We start from the raw sequence: 18266 nt of genomic DNA, 5'->3' as shown, positions 1-18266 counted from the left end.
ATCTGTCCCCATAGCACTTTCCATAAGCAAACAGAGCAACCCTGTGCCTTGAATTTATCTTTTAATCTGAATTACAGTAAGGTAAGTATTAGGAAAGTAGCAAGTGTAAGGGAAGGGATATTCAAAATAAGAGAAAGATTTTTGGCATGGCTCAGGATAAAAAAAAATGTATGGTTTTGTTGTTTGTTGTTGTTTTTTTTTTAATGTTGGATTGCTTGAAAGCTTGTCTTCCTCAAGTCCCAGCCCAGAAAAGCAGTTAGACATGAAAGAGATGCACAAATAAGGTCATTTGGAAAAAACTAGGGGATTATTATTGCTGAGCAGCAGAAAAAGACATGAAAGAAGAAGAAAAACAAAATAGAGTGGTAACTGCCTGGCCATAAAGAAAAGATTTTACAATACCAATATAAAGTTTGATTGACTAGACCTAAGATGTATGGAAAAGAATTCTGCACTAACAAACAATAAAGATAAGATTTTTCAGAATTTAGAATCTGAGATAAACAGACAGGTTGAGTTCCTGATTTTTCTTTTCATACTACTTTTATTTCCACAATTACTGTCTCTGACAGACTTAAATCTTATAAACTAGAAGTAAAATGGGCTGGTTTTAACCAGATATATGTAACCAATTTGTTTTGGTTGTCACAGGGCTTTCTCAGTGGGATTCTCCTCAAAAAGAAATTTTGAGAATGAAGAATCAGACCATGATTCATCATAAGCTTTCTTTGAAACAAAATAATCATAGAGGCAAACTTCATTACTAGCACAGCAGAATTCTGTTACTCTCCATGGACTTGATTCTGTTAATCTCAGTAATGACAGTCCTGTAACCCCAGAGTCGCTCTCAGGGAGTCAAGTCAATATAAAAAGTCTCAGTCCCAGATGTCTGTGCTGGCTATGGATGCCAGAAATATTACCAGCATAAATGCATGCTCCTGCAAAATTTTACTCAAGATTGCAGTTCATTGGTTGTTATTCACCCTACTGCTGCATACAAACTATGTATGGCTGATGACAAACACATCCACTTGGAAAAATCTCTCTAGACATACAGCCATAGTCTTCATATGTTCCATGAATATTTCTGCCCTGCCCTGCAAATCCGTTATAACATGGAACTAAATCAACCTTTTCACCTTCTATACTGGGGGGATTCTTGATTAGGTATATCGTGGTTGCAGAGGGAGGGAGACGAAAAGAATATAGAGTAGACACAGGGTACATTTAATCCCCACTTTTGTAGCCATAAACTTAAGAGAAGCTGCTTCCTGAAGCAGTCTGCTTTTTTTCCCATGCAAAATAATACAAATGCGATTGCCAGTGTTTATAGCAGTGTTCTACTGCATGATGTCTACCACACCCAAAATTTCTAAGGCTTGCTGAGTTTAATGCTTATTTTTAAACTTGATCCAACAATATGGGGTTTTATCTATGTAAAAAAAAAAAGTCTAGTTTTCAATTGGATATGCTATAATGCAACTTTGCAATAAGATGATAAATTCAATATTCTTACCACATAGTAAATAAGAATTCTGTATTACCAGATTTAATTTAGTAAATATTGAGGGAAAGGAGCTAAGAAAATGATTGACAAGTTTCAAGGAGTTTTTTTTTAAACTATTTTTGTGTTTCTTTTAAATAGAATTATAAGTAAATTAAGTCAAGAAATAAACAGAAATGAAGGGAGGCTATCTTTATTTCCAAAATGGTAAGTAAAACTATTCAGCTTTCCCTTTCAAAGCTTTCAGATATATCTTTTCTGCCCTGTTTTCCATTTGATCAGTAACACCTGGGTCAGAGGGGCAGCCTGGAAATAATATAAAATAAAACTCTGTTTTGTTAATGTCATCTGTTAAGAATGGCACAACCTGAGCCCGTGAACAGCCTAGATACTTCTGCCACGTCCAGAACCAAGTAACATATAAATTTCATAGTTTTCCACCTGAGTAAATTAATCTTTAGGAATTCCTATAAAGCCTCGGCAAATACTATTGCATTAATAAATCATCATTAATGCATTTCATAGACCTATACATCGTTACACTTTTTAATACTTTATGCCTTACCATTGAATATAATATTCTTGCAATAGAAAAAGAACAAAAATTGCAAGAACATTGCATGCGAAAAGAACAATCTATATTAATATACAACAAAAATCTAAGTCTAGTCCACATAACATGGTTTTACATCATCTGATAACATGATTTTACACCTCTGCATTAACCGCAGTTCAAAACTAGAATTGAAAGCCCATAAAAATATTTATGAACCCTATAAATATTTATGAACTTGACTTTCAGCAGCTTGAATGGAATTAGTAAAGAAAGTTTCTATTTCCAGGACTGGGGCCCCTGGTAAATTTATTTACTGAGTCCCTTTGTTTCTAAACACTCAACCTCAGTGACTTAATCTTTTTTCAAGACAGTTTAGTTTACATTAGGGTCCTGTATGTGAATTACAGTGTGGCTTTGGCATTTTGGGCAGAATTAAACTCTTCTATATAAACTCCATTCTACTGTTAAAGCTAAATATTACCTTTATTTGCAATAGATTTTAGTGTGCTTCATACATTTAGGAATTGCAAATGGAAGGAATTTATTTTTTTGTATCTTTGTTGTAGGGCCCAAACACAAAAATGTCCTGAAAATCCAGGTAAGTGTGCACTGACAGATAGTCTCTAACAACAAAGGGTGTTTAAAAATATTAAAATGTTAAGTTAGCGAGTAGTTACAGGAAAACAAGTAAGAAAAAATATTTTTTAAATAGAAAAAATGGTGAAAAAAGGCAAGAGCAGAGACATTCACCCGAACATCCTCAAACTGCCGTACTTCAATCCAATACATGGTATCAGTCCTTATATATTTCTGTTCCAACACCTCTGCCCGCTGCTCCTACTCCTAGCAGCACCCCACATTAGAGATGCAGGCTTCTAGATGGCTGCCGTGTTCTGAATTCCTATTTCAATTATTTTCTTAATAGGCTAGGAGCACTTAAAACTTCTACTAGTTACATGTTCCCCCACTCCTACAGAAATTAAAAAAACTTGATATGAAAGCTAAAATAGTATTAAAGAAAGAGTTAAGTCTGTGCTCATTCTGAAAGCATTCTACTTCAAATTTTATCTAAAACTGGAAGTCCAGGACAAACTTGAAGTGAGAGCACGTGTATCATCTCATACAAGGACAGCTATACTCTTAGTTTTGAATCAGAATGTTGTTTGTAGGACCTTTCATGCCTGCCTGCCTGTGAAGGCCTACCTTGTTCCTGTGACATAGTATTGTGGTTCAGAATTGATCTGGGATTTGTTGTGTCCTTTTTGTCAAGTTACATCTTGACAGGTCAAAGCTGTACATGCTAAGAAGCCTGTGGTTATGTTTCTTTACGCAGGGTACAGTCAAGAAGATGGTGGCTGGTCTTCATTTGTGAGTATCAGGATTAACAAAACCCACTGGTTGAATGGATTCCCTCTTCTGTAAGGTCTATCATTTCTTGCATTACCTACTTTGGACAGCATGGATGGAGTGAGCAATGGCGGGGGGTGTTCAGATGAGGAGAAAGAGAAGCAGGAGCATGAATGGTCAGAGTAGCTGCATACAAATTTCTTCTCCGAGAAAAGGATGCCCCCAGTAATGCCAGGCAGAGCTTCAGAATGGCAGTCCTAAACCACTGGCTCAAGCAGAAGCTCACAGCCCATGGCCAGGTCTCCACAGAACCTTAGCTGAATTTTATGTACCCATTTCAAGCTCTTAAAAGAGACAGCTAGTAAAGAAAAGGTTGGTATGTTATTCAATGGCAAATTCTTGCCATTTTATTCCCTAGAGTTGTTCTGTTGAAGAATCTAATTTTTTGAAGCCAGCTAGACTGCAAAAGTTCCTTTTGCCTTTCAGCATAGAAAATGCATTGGTAAATGGCATTAGATGAAGCATACACAACTCAGCTAGCTAAACGAATAAGCTGACTGATCCACAGTCCAGGTTGACGAAACTCTCTAACATTGACTAGTGCCAATGATTTTTTGCAAAAAATGGAGAGGGATTTTTAAAAACCACTCACTACTAAGTTTGCAGGAGATCTGCTGCTATTTTAGGAGCACAAAAGGTAAGTCACCTGTAGAGCACCTGGGCTCTATGTCACAGATCTCGTCTGGAAATTTCAGCCAAGATACCAATGACAAATTGAGTATTCGTTTTCTTATAAGCCTTGGCAGATTGCACAGAAGATGTGTGCAATGACTGCTACCATATTTCCACTGCAATTGTACTAGGTCCTGCAAGTTGTATGGAGCTGTTTTGGTTCTGGTCAGCGGAGGGCACCAAGACCCATATCAAAGACCTCCTTTTTTCTGAAGCATTTTTAAAAAGTTGAGTTGCAGGCTGTAGAGTATGTGCTATTAAGTAAGAATTAATATCAACAGGCATCAACTGCTGCTCCAGTGCGTTTCTAGGAAGCACTGAATTGTTTGCTGGTGCCTTGCCTATTGCCTCAAACAAAGGCACTGTGCATTTCAATAAGCTATCTTGACCTTCCACCGCAGTTACTGTTATAAAACTATACTAATTTCCTTTCTTAAGCTGTAGAGTGCTGTATGTGATAATCAAATGCTGCCTCCAGAGTGAAAAATACCATACCTGAAAGGCCACAAGGGAATTGCACTGCGATGTTCAGAATCCTGTTACAGCATCCACCCTTTATGTACACTTGCCAGGATGACGATGATGATTATGAAAGCCCTGATGATGACCAGGAAAAGGAAGATGAGGCTGACTATGAATCACCAACAGAAGAACCCGAGGAAGCAGAACATGACAGTGATGGCTATGAGCCGCCTCCATCCAATAACGACGAAGCACACCACAACGTCATATTTCCTGCCAAGTCACTTGCAAACAACACAGATTATATAGGTAAATACTAAAACTTAACTAGCGAAAATTGGGAAAAGGGAGTGATCAGTTTTCTCTGCTTGCCATTTTTTTTATATCTGATCCTTCAGCAGCCTGCAGGCGTGTAGTCCGATGCAGGGGTACCAAACTGCCATTTAGACTGGCTGGTGTTTCACTCACACGGTCACTGTACTGCAGTGAATGACCACAAATTGTGCGGGCCAACAGACACTAGCCGATGGAGTCACCTCACCACCAAAGGACAAACGAGCCTGTGACTCCCAAACCAACATTGATCATAAAGCAACTGACCATTACATACTAAACCAATGTCTTTGTGATATATTAACTTAAGTATGAAGGTTATTGCAAGGTGTCTTTTTCATAAACTTCTGATGAGAATAAAATAACCAAACTGTTTGTGTAGCTGTTTAGTTTGGGATTTTTGTTTTCTTCAGACAGACCTCCAACAACTAGATCACCACATCAGCCTCCAGTACCACCTCAGCGACCTGGCCCATCCCCAGTCCCAGCCTCATTCGGGGGAAGAGGTGCTTCTGTATGTTCCTTTCTTAGTATTTCACCTATTTGCTTTGCTAGTGCCTGCTTAGAAGTCCAAGTGTAATGCTGTTTTTATTCAGATAGTGTATGAAGAGGAAGAATTTCAGCCATGAAAACACATTTGATCTCTGTTACAGGGTGGTCATTTTTTGATGGAACAATTAAATTTCACAGAACAACTACATTATATTATTTCACATTACTTGGCTGTTTCTTACACTGGAAATTTCTACCCACCTGTGAATGCCTCTCCCATACAAATTTGTAATAGATCCCTCTCTTTAGTTATATTTGTAAAAGAAAAACTGGCTAAGTCTTTCCAAGCTATATTGCTCGCAATTGTCCAATTGAATTAAGACCACACAAAAGCATAAAGGACTGTATGATGGGAACCCTGATGACCCAGATTTTTTTCCCTATTTTTTGGTCCTGTGGATACTTCAAAACTGAAAGCTACTGTGCTGTTTACAACTGGCACTACAGGTTCACTGTATGCCAGAACAGATGGACATTAGACCTACTCATGTACACAAACAAAGGTAATTTTAGAATGTGATAGAAGGACTTTTGGTCTGACCCAGTGTCATAGTTCATATATATAAAACACACAGGACTCTTACATGTCATGAGTTCTGACTGCTGTCCTAAATTGCTGCTCTGGTTTCTTGAAATAAGAACAAATTTTGGAAGGCATTTGTCTGGAGAAATCTAGGTTTAGACACAAACGTCTTTTTTTTTTTCTCCCCTGCCTCAGCCAGCAACAGTCAGTAACACAGACTTAATACATATTTCTCAACTTCAAATTTACATCCACTGATTTCCATACCAGTTTTCAAAACTAACGCCTGCTGCATTGGCAGGGCAAAGATACAACAGCATTGTTGTAGCTCCCATTTCTTTCCTTTGACAATACTCATGTCCTCCCCAAAGATAACATCCCACTAGAGCATCCCTTGTGAGCTGAAACAGATGGAGGTGATTCTGGGTCTAACAAAAACCCAGGTACGTAGGTCATTCTTCAAGAGTGTTTATGGCGTTGAGCAGAGACCTATTCCTTGCTCTGTACCAGAGAAAAAGACTGGCAGACATGAAGTGGTGGGGCTAATATATTAAAATTAAAACAGAAAGGTGAAGACACACTTTAACCACATGTAAAATATTTGTTTTAGCTGCCAGCTTTTCCTCCTCCACCAAGCAACAATGACTTGAGCAGAGAAAGAAATATTAAGCCTTTGAAACGTAAGTACAGCTGGCTTTCTCTTTGTAAAGCTTTTCCCACGGGCTATACAGCACTTCACTTTTGCCTGTATCTCCTCAGAGCCACTCTCTTCTACTATTTATGCAGAAGCCTCACTTGTTATTTTAAGAAGTAACACCAGTTCATGGCTATGCAAAATAAAGATATATTGACCTTTACTAGCAAATTATCTTACACAGCTTTTGTGTTTAGCCCCAGCTCCTTCTATAGACAGAAGCACAAAACCCTCACTGGATCGCCTTGCTCCACCATTTGAAAGAGAAAGCCCAGTATCAGGTCAGTATTTGCTCACGCTAATATCAATGGTGTTGGGGTTTTTTTTAATTATTCAAAATTATCAGTCTGAATATCATTCATGCAAAAGAGCAAGGCTCAACCAAACGTACTGTAATCCAATTCCATACAAGGCGATCTGTTTATGAATAAATAATGTGAGCAGTACTTATAAAGTGAGAGGAATTGTATCTAGAAAGTAGCAACCCTAGCTCAGGACTAGTTGAACAGAAAGACACTATGACATCCCTGTGCAATAAAGGTTTGATGTAATACTTATGTGAATGAACAAGGAAATATTTAGTAGATTAAAAGAGGAAATAACTTTTACATACAAAGCTAACAAAACTCTGCATACACTACTGTATGTCATTTCGCACCCAGAATTTAAAGAATGCTGAGAACTGAAAAAAACAGGAAAAAAATGGCATTTGTTTCAGACCTGAAAAGCATCTTTTACAAAGAATCTAGAGACTATGACTATTCTATAATTTTCATTTATTATCTAAACACTTTCATCTGTTATACAGTGGCATAAAAGTAACCAGTAATTCAAAGCTGAACCATAGCAAATATGATTGCAAAACACGCCACTTTTAGAAAATTTTTCAGTTTTCCTTTAGTAAGAGATACTGCAATTTTGCCACCTCTTGCAAAGCCAAAATATTTTTCTGGCTTACGTCTCAGAAGGCTGAGTGTTTCCATCTGCAAAATTCACTTTCAATGATATATAAAACTTGTTTGTTTCATAGTAAGTGTAACTATCTTAACTTGAATTTTTTCTAAATGTAAGCTTTTACTATTTTCAGGGAGGAAGCCAGGCTTTCCTGAAAAGGTGAGGTCTTTTTTGCTTGGTGCTTATTGATGTTTTTCACCTATTTTGATACCCTTACACATTCTCTTAACTATTCCTTGTTGTTTTACAGCCTCTGACTTCGCAGCTAAGGTAAGAGTTTTGGCTCTGGAAATGAGACTCTCAATGCTAGTATTACCCAGGTATTTCTTAGTTAGCAGCTTGTTGCCTTTATTTCATCATCTTGCTCCTGCTCTAGATCCCTGGGGGAACAGCTAGCAATGATGCCAAAACCTCCTGTCCCACCAAGTGACAGATATGAAAGAGGCAATCCATCTGCTCTAAGGAAGCAAGCCCCTGTAAAGTAAGTGTTCATTTAATTGAAATTTAATAAAGGATAAATTAAATTTAAGAAATAAATGGATAAGCAACACCAGATAGTATAATTTACTGCTAATGCAGGGCAGCAGTGTCTGCAGATATCAAAGTTTCACTTTCTGAATGTGCTGTAAGCTACAGAGAAGTGTGAATGCAGTAAAAGCTCTCTCCAGTCATATCTGAAACAGCCACTACGTAGGGTATGACTCACTTCCAAGTTGCACAAAGAAATATATGATCTGTGTTTTTTCCACCTGCTCAATTCCTTGCTCTAGGGAACCTTCTTTCATGAATTCTATTGCTGGTTTTTTTCAGGATGTTAGACAAAGAAAGCTTTACTTTCCCACCATTGATTTTGCCAGCCTGCAAAGCTCCTTCTTAATAGCAAACAGCATTCTCTCACAGAACTAGGTCATTCTCTAGCATTTTCTAGGTAACTTGTGGGCTGGACAGTGTGACTGATCTTAAAACAAAATAAGGAAGAATTGAGATCTGCTAATCAGCCAGGATAATTATCAGAGAAAAAAAGACTAGAAGGCTTATCATGTGCTCCAGCAATGGTGCCGAGTTCTATACATGAGTTCAATACTTGAAGACTAATGTTTCATAATTGTAAAAAATTGTTTTAAGGTCTAATCTGATAATCAATTCATCAGACATTTTCCTTGTTGATAGAATCAAGATGGGCTAAGGACTAACTTAACATCTTAGATTATGGCTGAAAATTAGAATCTTAGACATTTTTGTGAGGAAAAAAAATTGTTTCTGCATTCATTGGGTCTGTAAAACTTGGTATGAATTCACGTCTTAGTTGAAGATGTGGTCTAATGCAGACAGAGTGAATGAGTAATATTGGACCTATGATTCCTGTTTTGTTTTCTCTGTTTCATTTCAGGCAGGGCTGGGCACCACACAAAAAAAATGAAGTAAGTACAGTCTCAGAGCAAATATTTAAAGGTATAGGGACTACAATAAAATTAAGTACCTGTATAAACAAATAAATCTGGAAAAGTTAAAACTCATTTCTTTTATCAGTTATGATGAATACTCACGGATCTTTCATAGCACATGGTTTCTTTTTAAACAGTTCTTCTGTGTCAAACTCAGTTTATTCCCTGAGTACTTTATCTTAGATAACAGGAAGAGTAAGGGCAGAATTTTTTTTATGACATGGGGGAAGTGATTTTGCTTACACTACTTTTTGGGGTTTTTTTCAGCTTAAGGTGACCTAAGGATTTCACTTTCAGATAACTGTGAGAGCCTACACTTACTGAAGGAATGAGGAAATGACTACTTTGGGTCAAGATCCATCATGGGGCATCTACCTCACAGCTCATTTGTAAATAATAGCTGTACCTTAACACAAGAACTTTAAAAATTTTTTGGTGTTGCATGAAGGTAGAAACCCCAGCATTTTAGATTAAAGTGGCAGCATAGATATTAGAGTCCCTGTATACTCAAAATTCACCAGCTTCCAGGTTTTTGTTCTGTAAAATATTCCTAAGAACTGTGCTATACTATGTCACTAATTTTTGTTTTCTTTTGGTTCCCCAGGAAGAAGACGACAGTAAGTATTTCTACAGTGATTTTTAAAAATTAAAAGTGTTTCTTTGTCTTAGTTCTAAAAAAAAAAAAAAAAGATTGCAGAGTTGTTTCTTTAGAGCCATTTTAAAAAGTCAAGTGGTTTCTTGACAGGTTGTAGAATGCTTATAAAGTACCTCATGCAGATTTATATATCAAAGCCACAAAACACAGAAAATCAATAGCTAATAGCTTCCTCAGTCAGCCAGTTACAAGACAGCAGGATTTCTTATTTTGAAACACATCACATTTTAGAGATTTGTGATCTGCACACGGCATCAAGCAGCCAGGCATGTAAACCTGATATCCTCAGTTTCCAACAAAACGTTCATTCAAACCCTGCTGGCACTGGTCCTCTGTATAATGTTATTTACTCTAGCAAACAGAAGCAGAACTCGTTTCATGTAATAATAGTATTTATAAATTACTTCCGAAACCTGGTTCCTAAAATTAGGTTGGTAAAGTGATGCCATAACAGAAGCAGAACATTTGGCCAAGTCTCTACAAATTATCACTGCCTCTAGGCCTCCATCAGGAATAGGGCTATTTAAGCGCCGTTAATCTGTTCCCCTCTTTACCAGTAGTTGAGGTCTGAGGACACTGCAGAAAGAAAATGTTTTATTTTATGCTGTTGTTTATGATGATATGGGAGAAATCCCACAAAGGCATGAAGTTCAAAAAGGTAACCTCAAATCCACTATTTAGAAGCAACATAACAGAGAACACTTGGTTACATACCATTTCCGCTCTACTGCAGTTAAGGTAGCTGAATTGTGGCTTATCCCAAACAGGAGTTAGACAATATAAATGTTGCTGAAGCCTGTTAGGGTTTATTTTTAATTTTAATACTGAATTTTAAGTTCTCAGTTGACCATATGAGTTTACAATCTGTAACTTAACATATCAAGGACATTTTATAGAACAGTTTATTATGTTTATCTAATTAAACAGCAGTAATGTGACAGCATTTCTTTATTCTACCTCATTTAAGAATGTCTCAGATAAGTTTCCTTCTCTTCCTCTCCACAGTTGCACCCCAAAGGGCAGTGCCACAGCTATCTTTGCCGCCATACAGCTCCAATACATTCCCATCCAAATCTGTCAAGCCTCCACCAAAGCCAGGATCCAACAGTATGCCTGCTGCAGAAAGGTTTGTTTCACCCATTATTGTGTGAATCTTTTTGAACCTCAATCTCTTTGCAATTTAGCAAATAATAGTATGTATGGGGCTACAGGGTTCTCAGGCGAACACAAGGTAACTACCTGAAGTAGTCCATTATTTTTCAGGCTATACCCTTGCCTCCACTAGATGCTAATTTGTGTTGTTCCTAATATCAAAGAGAATCCTTCATGTAATTGAAGCTCTGTATTTGGGGAACCAGATAGTGTACATCAGACAACCAAGAAAATAATGCAAAACTCTCAGGTTTATGTCAAGGAAGTATTTTAGGGCCTACATGGTACAATGCTTCCATTCTTGAGACATTTCTCCCATTGCCTGCAGGATCCATAAAGGTGACAAACCCTTTGGGGAAGCCATCATCTTCTACAAAACTATGTAGGATGTAGGTCTATGAGGTCCTTCTTTAAAAGGATTCTGCACACTCTAGGAGCCTAAGTGCTAGAGCTGCAGCTACTAATTCTTCAAAACTAAAAAAACCCACAAACTCTGTTGTCTAGAGGTGAATCTGAAAGAATTTCACCACCCTTTTACTAACATTTACCCAATGGTGAATAATTCCTATTTAAAATTGTGAACCCTGCTTCAGCTATGATTTTTTCTAGCTTCAACTTCCCAATATTAGATTGTTATGACTTCGTTTGCTAGATGGAAGAGCCCTTAATTAAATTTTGATTTCTGTTTTAGTGTGCAACAGACTTCGCTTTTGATGAGTTGGAGTGGGCTCCTTCAGTCTAAGTCTGAAGTACATTTTCTAATATCTGCATTTTTTTAATGGCTCTTTGATTAATTCCTCCCATTTACGATCACCCTCTGGAACTCCTGACACTCCAGTAGAACAAATATTGCAGTAGCAATAGCAAGGTCATATGCAAATATGAGCTATTTCTATGATGAACACTTCTGCTTATATTCAAACAGCATTGCCAAATTTTGCTATAGCAGAGGCCCCCATTTGGCTGATTCTCTCCCATGAATCGTAAGTCATGATAGGGCATTTTTGTTCTGCAAAATAATTAACATATTCATACCAGAGCTTTTTGTACAGTTCATTTAAGCATGCAGAAATATGAACTGTAAAGGAAAAGCATGCATGCAGTTTGTTCCCAATTAGGTGAAGAAATTAAAAAAAGAGATAAAAATTGAAGATTGGGACTCTTCATTTTGAGACATTTTGGATGAGGGTTCTGGGGTCAGGCTATAAAAGGAAACTGTAGATTTTCTAACAGAAAGTATAAAAATGAACACAGGAGGGAAAGCATAGGCACATGAAAGTGTTATGGTGCTGTGGGTACAAGTTCCGTGCCACTGTCAGCTCATAGCTCACAGAATCACAGAATTGTTGAGGTTGGCAGGGACCTCTGGACGTCATCTGGGCCGATCTCCCTGCTCAAGCAGGGTCACCTACAGCAGGCTGCCCAGCACCAGGTCCCAAAGGCCTTTGAGTAGTTCCAGGAATGAACACTCCACACCCCCTCTCGGCAACCTGCTCCAGTGCTCAGTTGCCCTCACAGTAAAAAAGCATTTCCTGATGTCCAGAGGGAACCTCCTGTGTTTCAGTCTGTGCCCACTGCCTTTGGTCCTATCACTGGGTACCACTGAGAAGAGCCTGGCTCTCCCCTCAGGTATTTATACGCATGAATAAGATCCCTCTTGAGCCTTCCCTCTTCCAGGCTAAAGTCCCAGCTCCCTCAGCCTTTCCTCACACATGAAATGCTCCAGTCCCTTATCAAGTTCATGGTCCTTCACTGGACTCTTTCCAGTAGCTCCACATCCATAGTTGCAACATTACTGATGAGAAACTGCATTTTCATCAACATTATAGAAGCCACAAGAAAAATGACTCTGTAAGTAAAACCCCACAGAAAGAAACACCTAGCAAGCTGCTGCCTGTGCTTCCTGCTCTAGGGGAATAAGGTGGTTGTTCCCTCTGAAAACTCAACAAGCTGAAGCAGTTTAGTGCATTGATCCTGCTACAGAAGTCTTGGTGGTCCATTACTGATTCCCTCTACCTTTTACCCAGATACTGAGCTTTAAGTAAACTTAATGGTGGATCTCTTTACATAACAAGAAGGAAAGAAAAACAAAAAGAAGACAGACAAGGCTATCCTCATCCTGCATATATCTCAAGAGGATCTCATTCTGTAAAACAGGCACAAAGTCCAGATCAGTTCTTCAGAGCACAGAAATTTTGTATATCATTGTTGTATTTATACTGACAACTTTTTTTTTTTTTTTTTAAACAGTGCTAGAAACCTGTCTTCAAGTGGCTCACTACCACCACGCTTACATCTAGGTTTGTATCATGCATTCCCACACTTTTTGTACAAAAAAATGACTGAATGTTGAAAGGTGGTTTCAGTGCAGTTAATGCAATCTTTTTTTTTTGGATGTTTTTGGTTGGGCTGTGAAGAGAAAACTATTGAGTTCCTGAAAGGCATCTTGTGTAACTTTCTTATTCTGCATCTAAGATGGCTTTTTTCCCATAACGTTTGTCCCATAACTGGGCTTACTGCCTAGTTAAACCATTGTCAAAACTTCATATAAGCATCTTTTTCAATCTAGCTAAGACTACCTGCAAGTCACTGTGGTCTACTAATACTCTTGAAAAAGGAAGAAAACAGTTACATGAGAAATATGCTGCATCTTTATCTTGTAATAACAAGTAGAAAATAAAGGAAGCTTAGAAATCAATTGCTTGACAAATAATTTTTCACATACGGAAACAGCTGCCAATGTCTTACAGTGACTTTTTTAGTTTCTACATGCTAAGAAGGCAAGGCATGCAAAGAGCCAACGTTACTTCTAACCGTCTCTAAAGAAACCAGAGATGCTCTCAACTGAGTAACTGTGGTACAGAAGCTAAAAAGATGTAACCTCTATTTCAAGTTCATCTGACTTTAAGAAAACCTGGACTGCAAGAGTTCAGTCTAAGCCCCTGTGCACCAACGTTGAATTTATGTAAAGAACCTGGTTCTCATACAGTAGCCTCAATTAATTCAAAATGTCTCAGGATCAGAGTGATATAAATTCTTTACATCTCATTAAATGAAGATTGTACAACCCGTATGCATGCCACAGATGAAATTACTTTCCTGGTTTTAACATTTTTTCTACTTTTATATCTTTGAAGGCAACAACAGCAGATCTCCTTCAAGAGGTGCAGCTGACCCAAAACCTCCACTGCCAATTCCTAGCAGACAGACTGTTCACCAAATAAACATGGAGGAAGATGAGGTACAAAACACTGCAAGTATTAACTATAACTGCTAAACACAGCACATGTTCTGATTTTGAAAGAGAACGTTTTTCAAAGTTGTTTTCCTAGTTAGCAGTCACTATCAGGATGTTAGTAGGTGCTTTCAGTTTCCTTTTCTGTGTCAAAGTTTAGTTTCTTATTTTGTCTTCACCAAGAAAAACAACAATAGCAAAAGCCCAGTAGAACAAAATAAGAAAAATACTTGGTTGCTGGATTACTTGTTTTGCACAATTGCCTTCAACTAGCATTTACACAGTCAGTTCTCTTTCCACAAAACCTTGGTGAGTAAAGAATTCATACCCTCAAAGTGCATTTTTGTTTCGCATTTCTTTACATACGACAAATTTAGAGCAAACCACTCCTGGTGATAACACTGCTGGTGTTCATGGGGTGTACACAGGAAGTCTGCATTATTGTCTCAGATGATAGTTAAAAAAGAAAAAATGAAATAAAATAATGTTAATAAAACCCAGAGAAATGAAGACAAAGGATGCTAGCATCCCAGGCAGACAAAAGAGAAAATGTCAATGAAAATTTATCTTTTACTGAAAATATTTGCAAATATCTGTTTTCCTAGCTTACTTGCAGACATATTATAGCTAGGTCTGTAATATTTTCAAATTTATCAAAGTGAGGAAATAATTTTTAAATTAGTGCCACTTACCATACAGTAATATATACTAGCACAATCCCTGAAGCTCATGCCTTCAGAGATTCTGCACATAAACCCAAATATCCCTCACATTCAAATTTCTCTCTACGTATTTGTATGCTGTTAATATCACAAGCCAATTCACTGACAGTCGACTTTCTCCTTTCTCCTCTCTCACAAAAACCACAGGACTCACTAAATGATGAATGGTACGTTGCTTATGTTAGCCGGCCAGAAGCAGAAGCAGCTCTTCGAAAAATAAACAAGGTACTCTTTAAACCCTTGGTGATTCTCACCATCTCCGAGCTAGGTGTCCTGGCAGTCACATGGGAAGAGTGAATGTACATAACATGAAAAGGTTATAGCCCCACTATAGATAGTTAGTGAGGGATTCACCTTAAATGTCTTTACCCACATAAAAGTTACACACCTAGCCTAAACCAGCCATGCAGGGTGCTGTTTTCCGTAGTCCAAGAGAACAAATTACCTGTCTCCAGAAAGCAGTTTCACCTCGCCTCTCTTAGGAGGAGTGACTTGTTCTCTGGAAATTGTTCTCCGTCACCAGTGAGGAATTCATGCAAATTCCAAGTTCTAGATAGCTCAAATTAGATGAGATTAATCCCACCCTTTCCTAGGCCATATTTACCAGCAAAATGAAGCACAGACTCAAACAGATGAAACCCAGGCTGAACTGTGCCTGTGGAGATAAACCAAATCGTATCCCATCTGTTTCTGATGCTTCACAGCACACACAATGAGCTGAAGATGACATGTACAGCATTTCAGTGACTTGTACTACGGTCCAGCTTTTGAGATCACGATTCAATGCCTTTAAGAAAGGGTGTTTTAACGGAAGACTTGTTAAAACAGATCTGAAGTGAAGAGAGAGAGACACACACACACAATATCACTGCCTTGACCAAAAATACACAGACACTATCGTTATTTTAGGCTGTATGTAAACAGATCACATAGGAACCTTGATTGGCACTTAACCAGAAACGAACTTCTGTTCTGGTTAAAGTGATGTAAGGTTTGGCCTTTGATAATTTACTTCCACCTTTAATGGAATCTCTCCCTCATAGCACACCATTCCTCCCTTCCCTAAAGATCCATATTTGTATCAGACAGGAAAGTTTTAAGTAGCAAATTGAAAGATAAAATATTTGAGAAATGACCTAAACTCTTGAATAGTGCAGTTTCTCTTACAAGGAGGAAAGAGATGTCAGACAGAAGAAAGACTTAGAAGTGCTCTAGTTAAGGTTGTTATGCTGATCAATTCCAGAAGTGACGTTTATTTGTCATCTTTCATTTTTTCATCTTTCAGGATGGAACATTCTTGGTAAGAGACAGCTCAAGAAAAACTGCTACTCATCCATATGTACTGATGGTGCTGTACAGAGATAAAGTATACAACATCCAGATTCGTTACCAGGAGCAAAATCACATATATTTGTTAGGAACCGGCTTAAAAGGAAAAGAGGTACTATGTGTTTTCACAATACTTCCCTTCATCTTAAGGTATCTCCAGACACGTGTCAGACTACTGAACCTGGCAGCTCTTTTACTCCAATGGAATTCTGCTTATTGTCTTGGAGTTATTCCTGATAGCATATGTTACTGCTGGCAGTAAAATCAGATTCTCCTGTTTGCACTCAGGGAATGAAGGGATAACCTTAGAATACAGCTATTAGAAATCCATATACCTGATGAGGGAATGTTTGTTTACCACTAAGATACAAGATAAGGGAAATAAGAGCAAATCCTATCTGCCAACTGCACTGCTTTGCTCCCAGGCTGCTGGTTTACTTACACCCCGTAGTACTGCGTTGGATGTACTGGCACCAGGCAGACTGGTCAGCACACGTACTGCAGTTCTCATCAAGTCAGAACTCTCTGAATTTACCAGGCAACTTTTTGAACTTTCAAGTGCAATCATGTCAAGCAGAATGACAACATCATATATTAAACAGGCCAAGACTGCATAAATTAATTATTCAACACTGCAGTACGTCGTACACATACTACATTAACAGTTATTGAGCTATGGATCATGGCAGGAATGAAAACAGCTGATCTGATAGCATTTACTGACCCATAGAAGACTGCTAAATATTTCAAGTTGAAAAAAAAAACCTTTTGGTTTTACTAATTACTAATACTTCTGACATTTTTGCCACAACCTTCTCATTTTTTCCATCCCACAGGATTTTTCTTCTGTAGCAGATATCATCGATTACTTCCAAAGAACACCTCTTCTTCTGATTGATGGAAAAGACAGAGGTTCAAGAAACCAGTGCATGTTAAAATACGCTGCAGGACATATTTAAATGAGACCTTAATGAAGATCACATAGAGCATCGAAGCCTACTGAAGTTTGTAAACTTCAGCATATTTCCTTTTTCAGCAAACTAATGAAGTCATTAAAAATCCTTTTAATTTTAAGGAAAAAGGACAATGTTATTTTTAAATTATGCCTTAAATGCAGTACCCTAAAAATCTGGTTTTCCTCCAATGTGTTTATTACTGTCCACTAATCATACAGTACATGAGAATTTTTTTTATTCCTGCATACATGTATCTTCTTGAAATGATTTCCACACCAAATTAAAGGACCCATGAAATAAATACCAGCACAGGTCTCTGCTTTTGTAGGAGGGGGGAAAAAAAAAGTTAGCTATTTTTCAGGTCAGAACTGCAGTAGCAATTATGTTATTTTAAGTGACACAGAGTAGACCCAGACCTTGCAGACAAAAGACAGTAAAAGCCCCCCCCCCCCTTTTTTTTTTTCCCACAACACACTTCCCAATAAATCTCACTATGGCCACTTCTATGAAAAGACCGGGACTCTGACCTGGATCCTAAAGATACCTAACCAAAAAAAAAGAAAAAGAAAAAAAAGCCCAACCCTGGATATGCAGCTGCCTGTCAAGGTCTGTGTCTGTGTTCTTCAGCTATGAAACTGTCTTTGTTCACAGTTTTCTAACAAAATAAAATATCTACAGGTATCCTGTTCTTTCTGCTATGCCACCAATGACTCACTGACCGCATGTCTTAGCCCACAAACTGGAATTACGTATCTCCTAGGATCCTCTAACCCCACTCAGAAAGCAGCTTTCCTCCCTTAACACAGACGTCTCTTCAGCTGTGTCTTTCTGACTAAATGAAGGAACTTTTTAATAGGATCGACATTATCAACAACATTATCATCATGTGATTCTTCATTGGCAGAACACACCCAAATCTCTTAGAAAGCTGACAGACACAAGTGGGCTAAACTTAGTTCCTCTTAGACAACTGCTTTCTGGTTTTACTGTATTTTTTCAAGCAAAACTATAACACATGCAGTTCTAAAATACAAGTTGCAGCTGAGGAGCACTGAAGCATACTGTATCAAGACTTTTTCCCTCTCCTTTGTTAAATGGGTTTTATCGAACTCTTT

General features: G+C 37.9%; 1 protein-coding gene across 1 annotated transcript in view; it reads left to right on the top strand.

Annotated features, from left to right (window-relative positions):
* Nucleotides 1-17707, top strand: part of LCP2 (lymphocyte cytosolic protein 2) — a 29219-nt gene extending 11512 nt beyond the window's left edge. Inside the window, exons 4-21 of the mRNA XM_009649520.2 lie at nucleotides 1646-1711; nucleotides 2627-2658; nucleotides 3394-3428; nucleotides 4712-4910; nucleotides 5348-5448; nucleotides 6620-6689; nucleotides 6901-6984; nucleotides 7791-7816; nucleotides 7908-7927; nucleotides 8034-8138; nucleotides 9048-9078; nucleotides 9707-9719; nucleotides 10763-10883; nucleotides 13160-13209; nucleotides 14047-14150; nucleotides 15014-15091; nucleotides 16152-16307; nucleotides 17032-17707. Of these exons, the coding sequence (XP_009647815.1) occupies nucleotides 1646-1711; nucleotides 2627-2658; nucleotides 3394-3428; nucleotides 4712-4910; nucleotides 5348-5448; nucleotides 6620-6689; nucleotides 6901-6984; nucleotides 7791-7816; nucleotides 7908-7927; nucleotides 8034-8138; nucleotides 9048-9078; nucleotides 9707-9719; nucleotides 10763-10883; nucleotides 13160-13209; nucleotides 14047-14150; nucleotides 15014-15091; nucleotides 16152-16307; nucleotides 17032-17154 (1414 nt within the window). The 3' untranslated portion in view covers nucleotides 17155-17707. The remainder of the gene's footprint in view (nucleotides 1-1645; nucleotides 1712-2626; nucleotides 2659-3393; nucleotides 3429-4711; nucleotides 4911-5347; nucleotides 5449-6619; nucleotides 6690-6900; nucleotides 6985-7790; nucleotides 7817-7907; nucleotides 7928-8033; nucleotides 8139-9047; nucleotides 9079-9706; nucleotides 9720-10762; nucleotides 10884-13159; nucleotides 13210-14046; nucleotides 14151-15013; nucleotides 15092-16151; nucleotides 16308-17031) is intronic.
* The last annotated feature ends 559 nt before the right edge of the window (nucleotides 17708-18266 follow it).

The sequence above is a fragment of the Egretta garzetta genome, unplaced genomic scaffold (genome assembly GCF_000687185.1).
Source record: "Egretta garzetta isolate BGI_Z169 unplaced genomic scaffold, ASM68718v1 scaffold60, whole genome shotgun sequence".
Taxonomy (NCBI): domain Eukaryota; kingdom Metazoa; phylum Chordata; class Aves; order Pelecaniformes; family Ardeidae; genus Egretta; species Egretta garzetta.
Note: the sequence above shows the minus strand (reverse complement) of the source record. Positions and strands in the feature narration are given on the sequence as shown.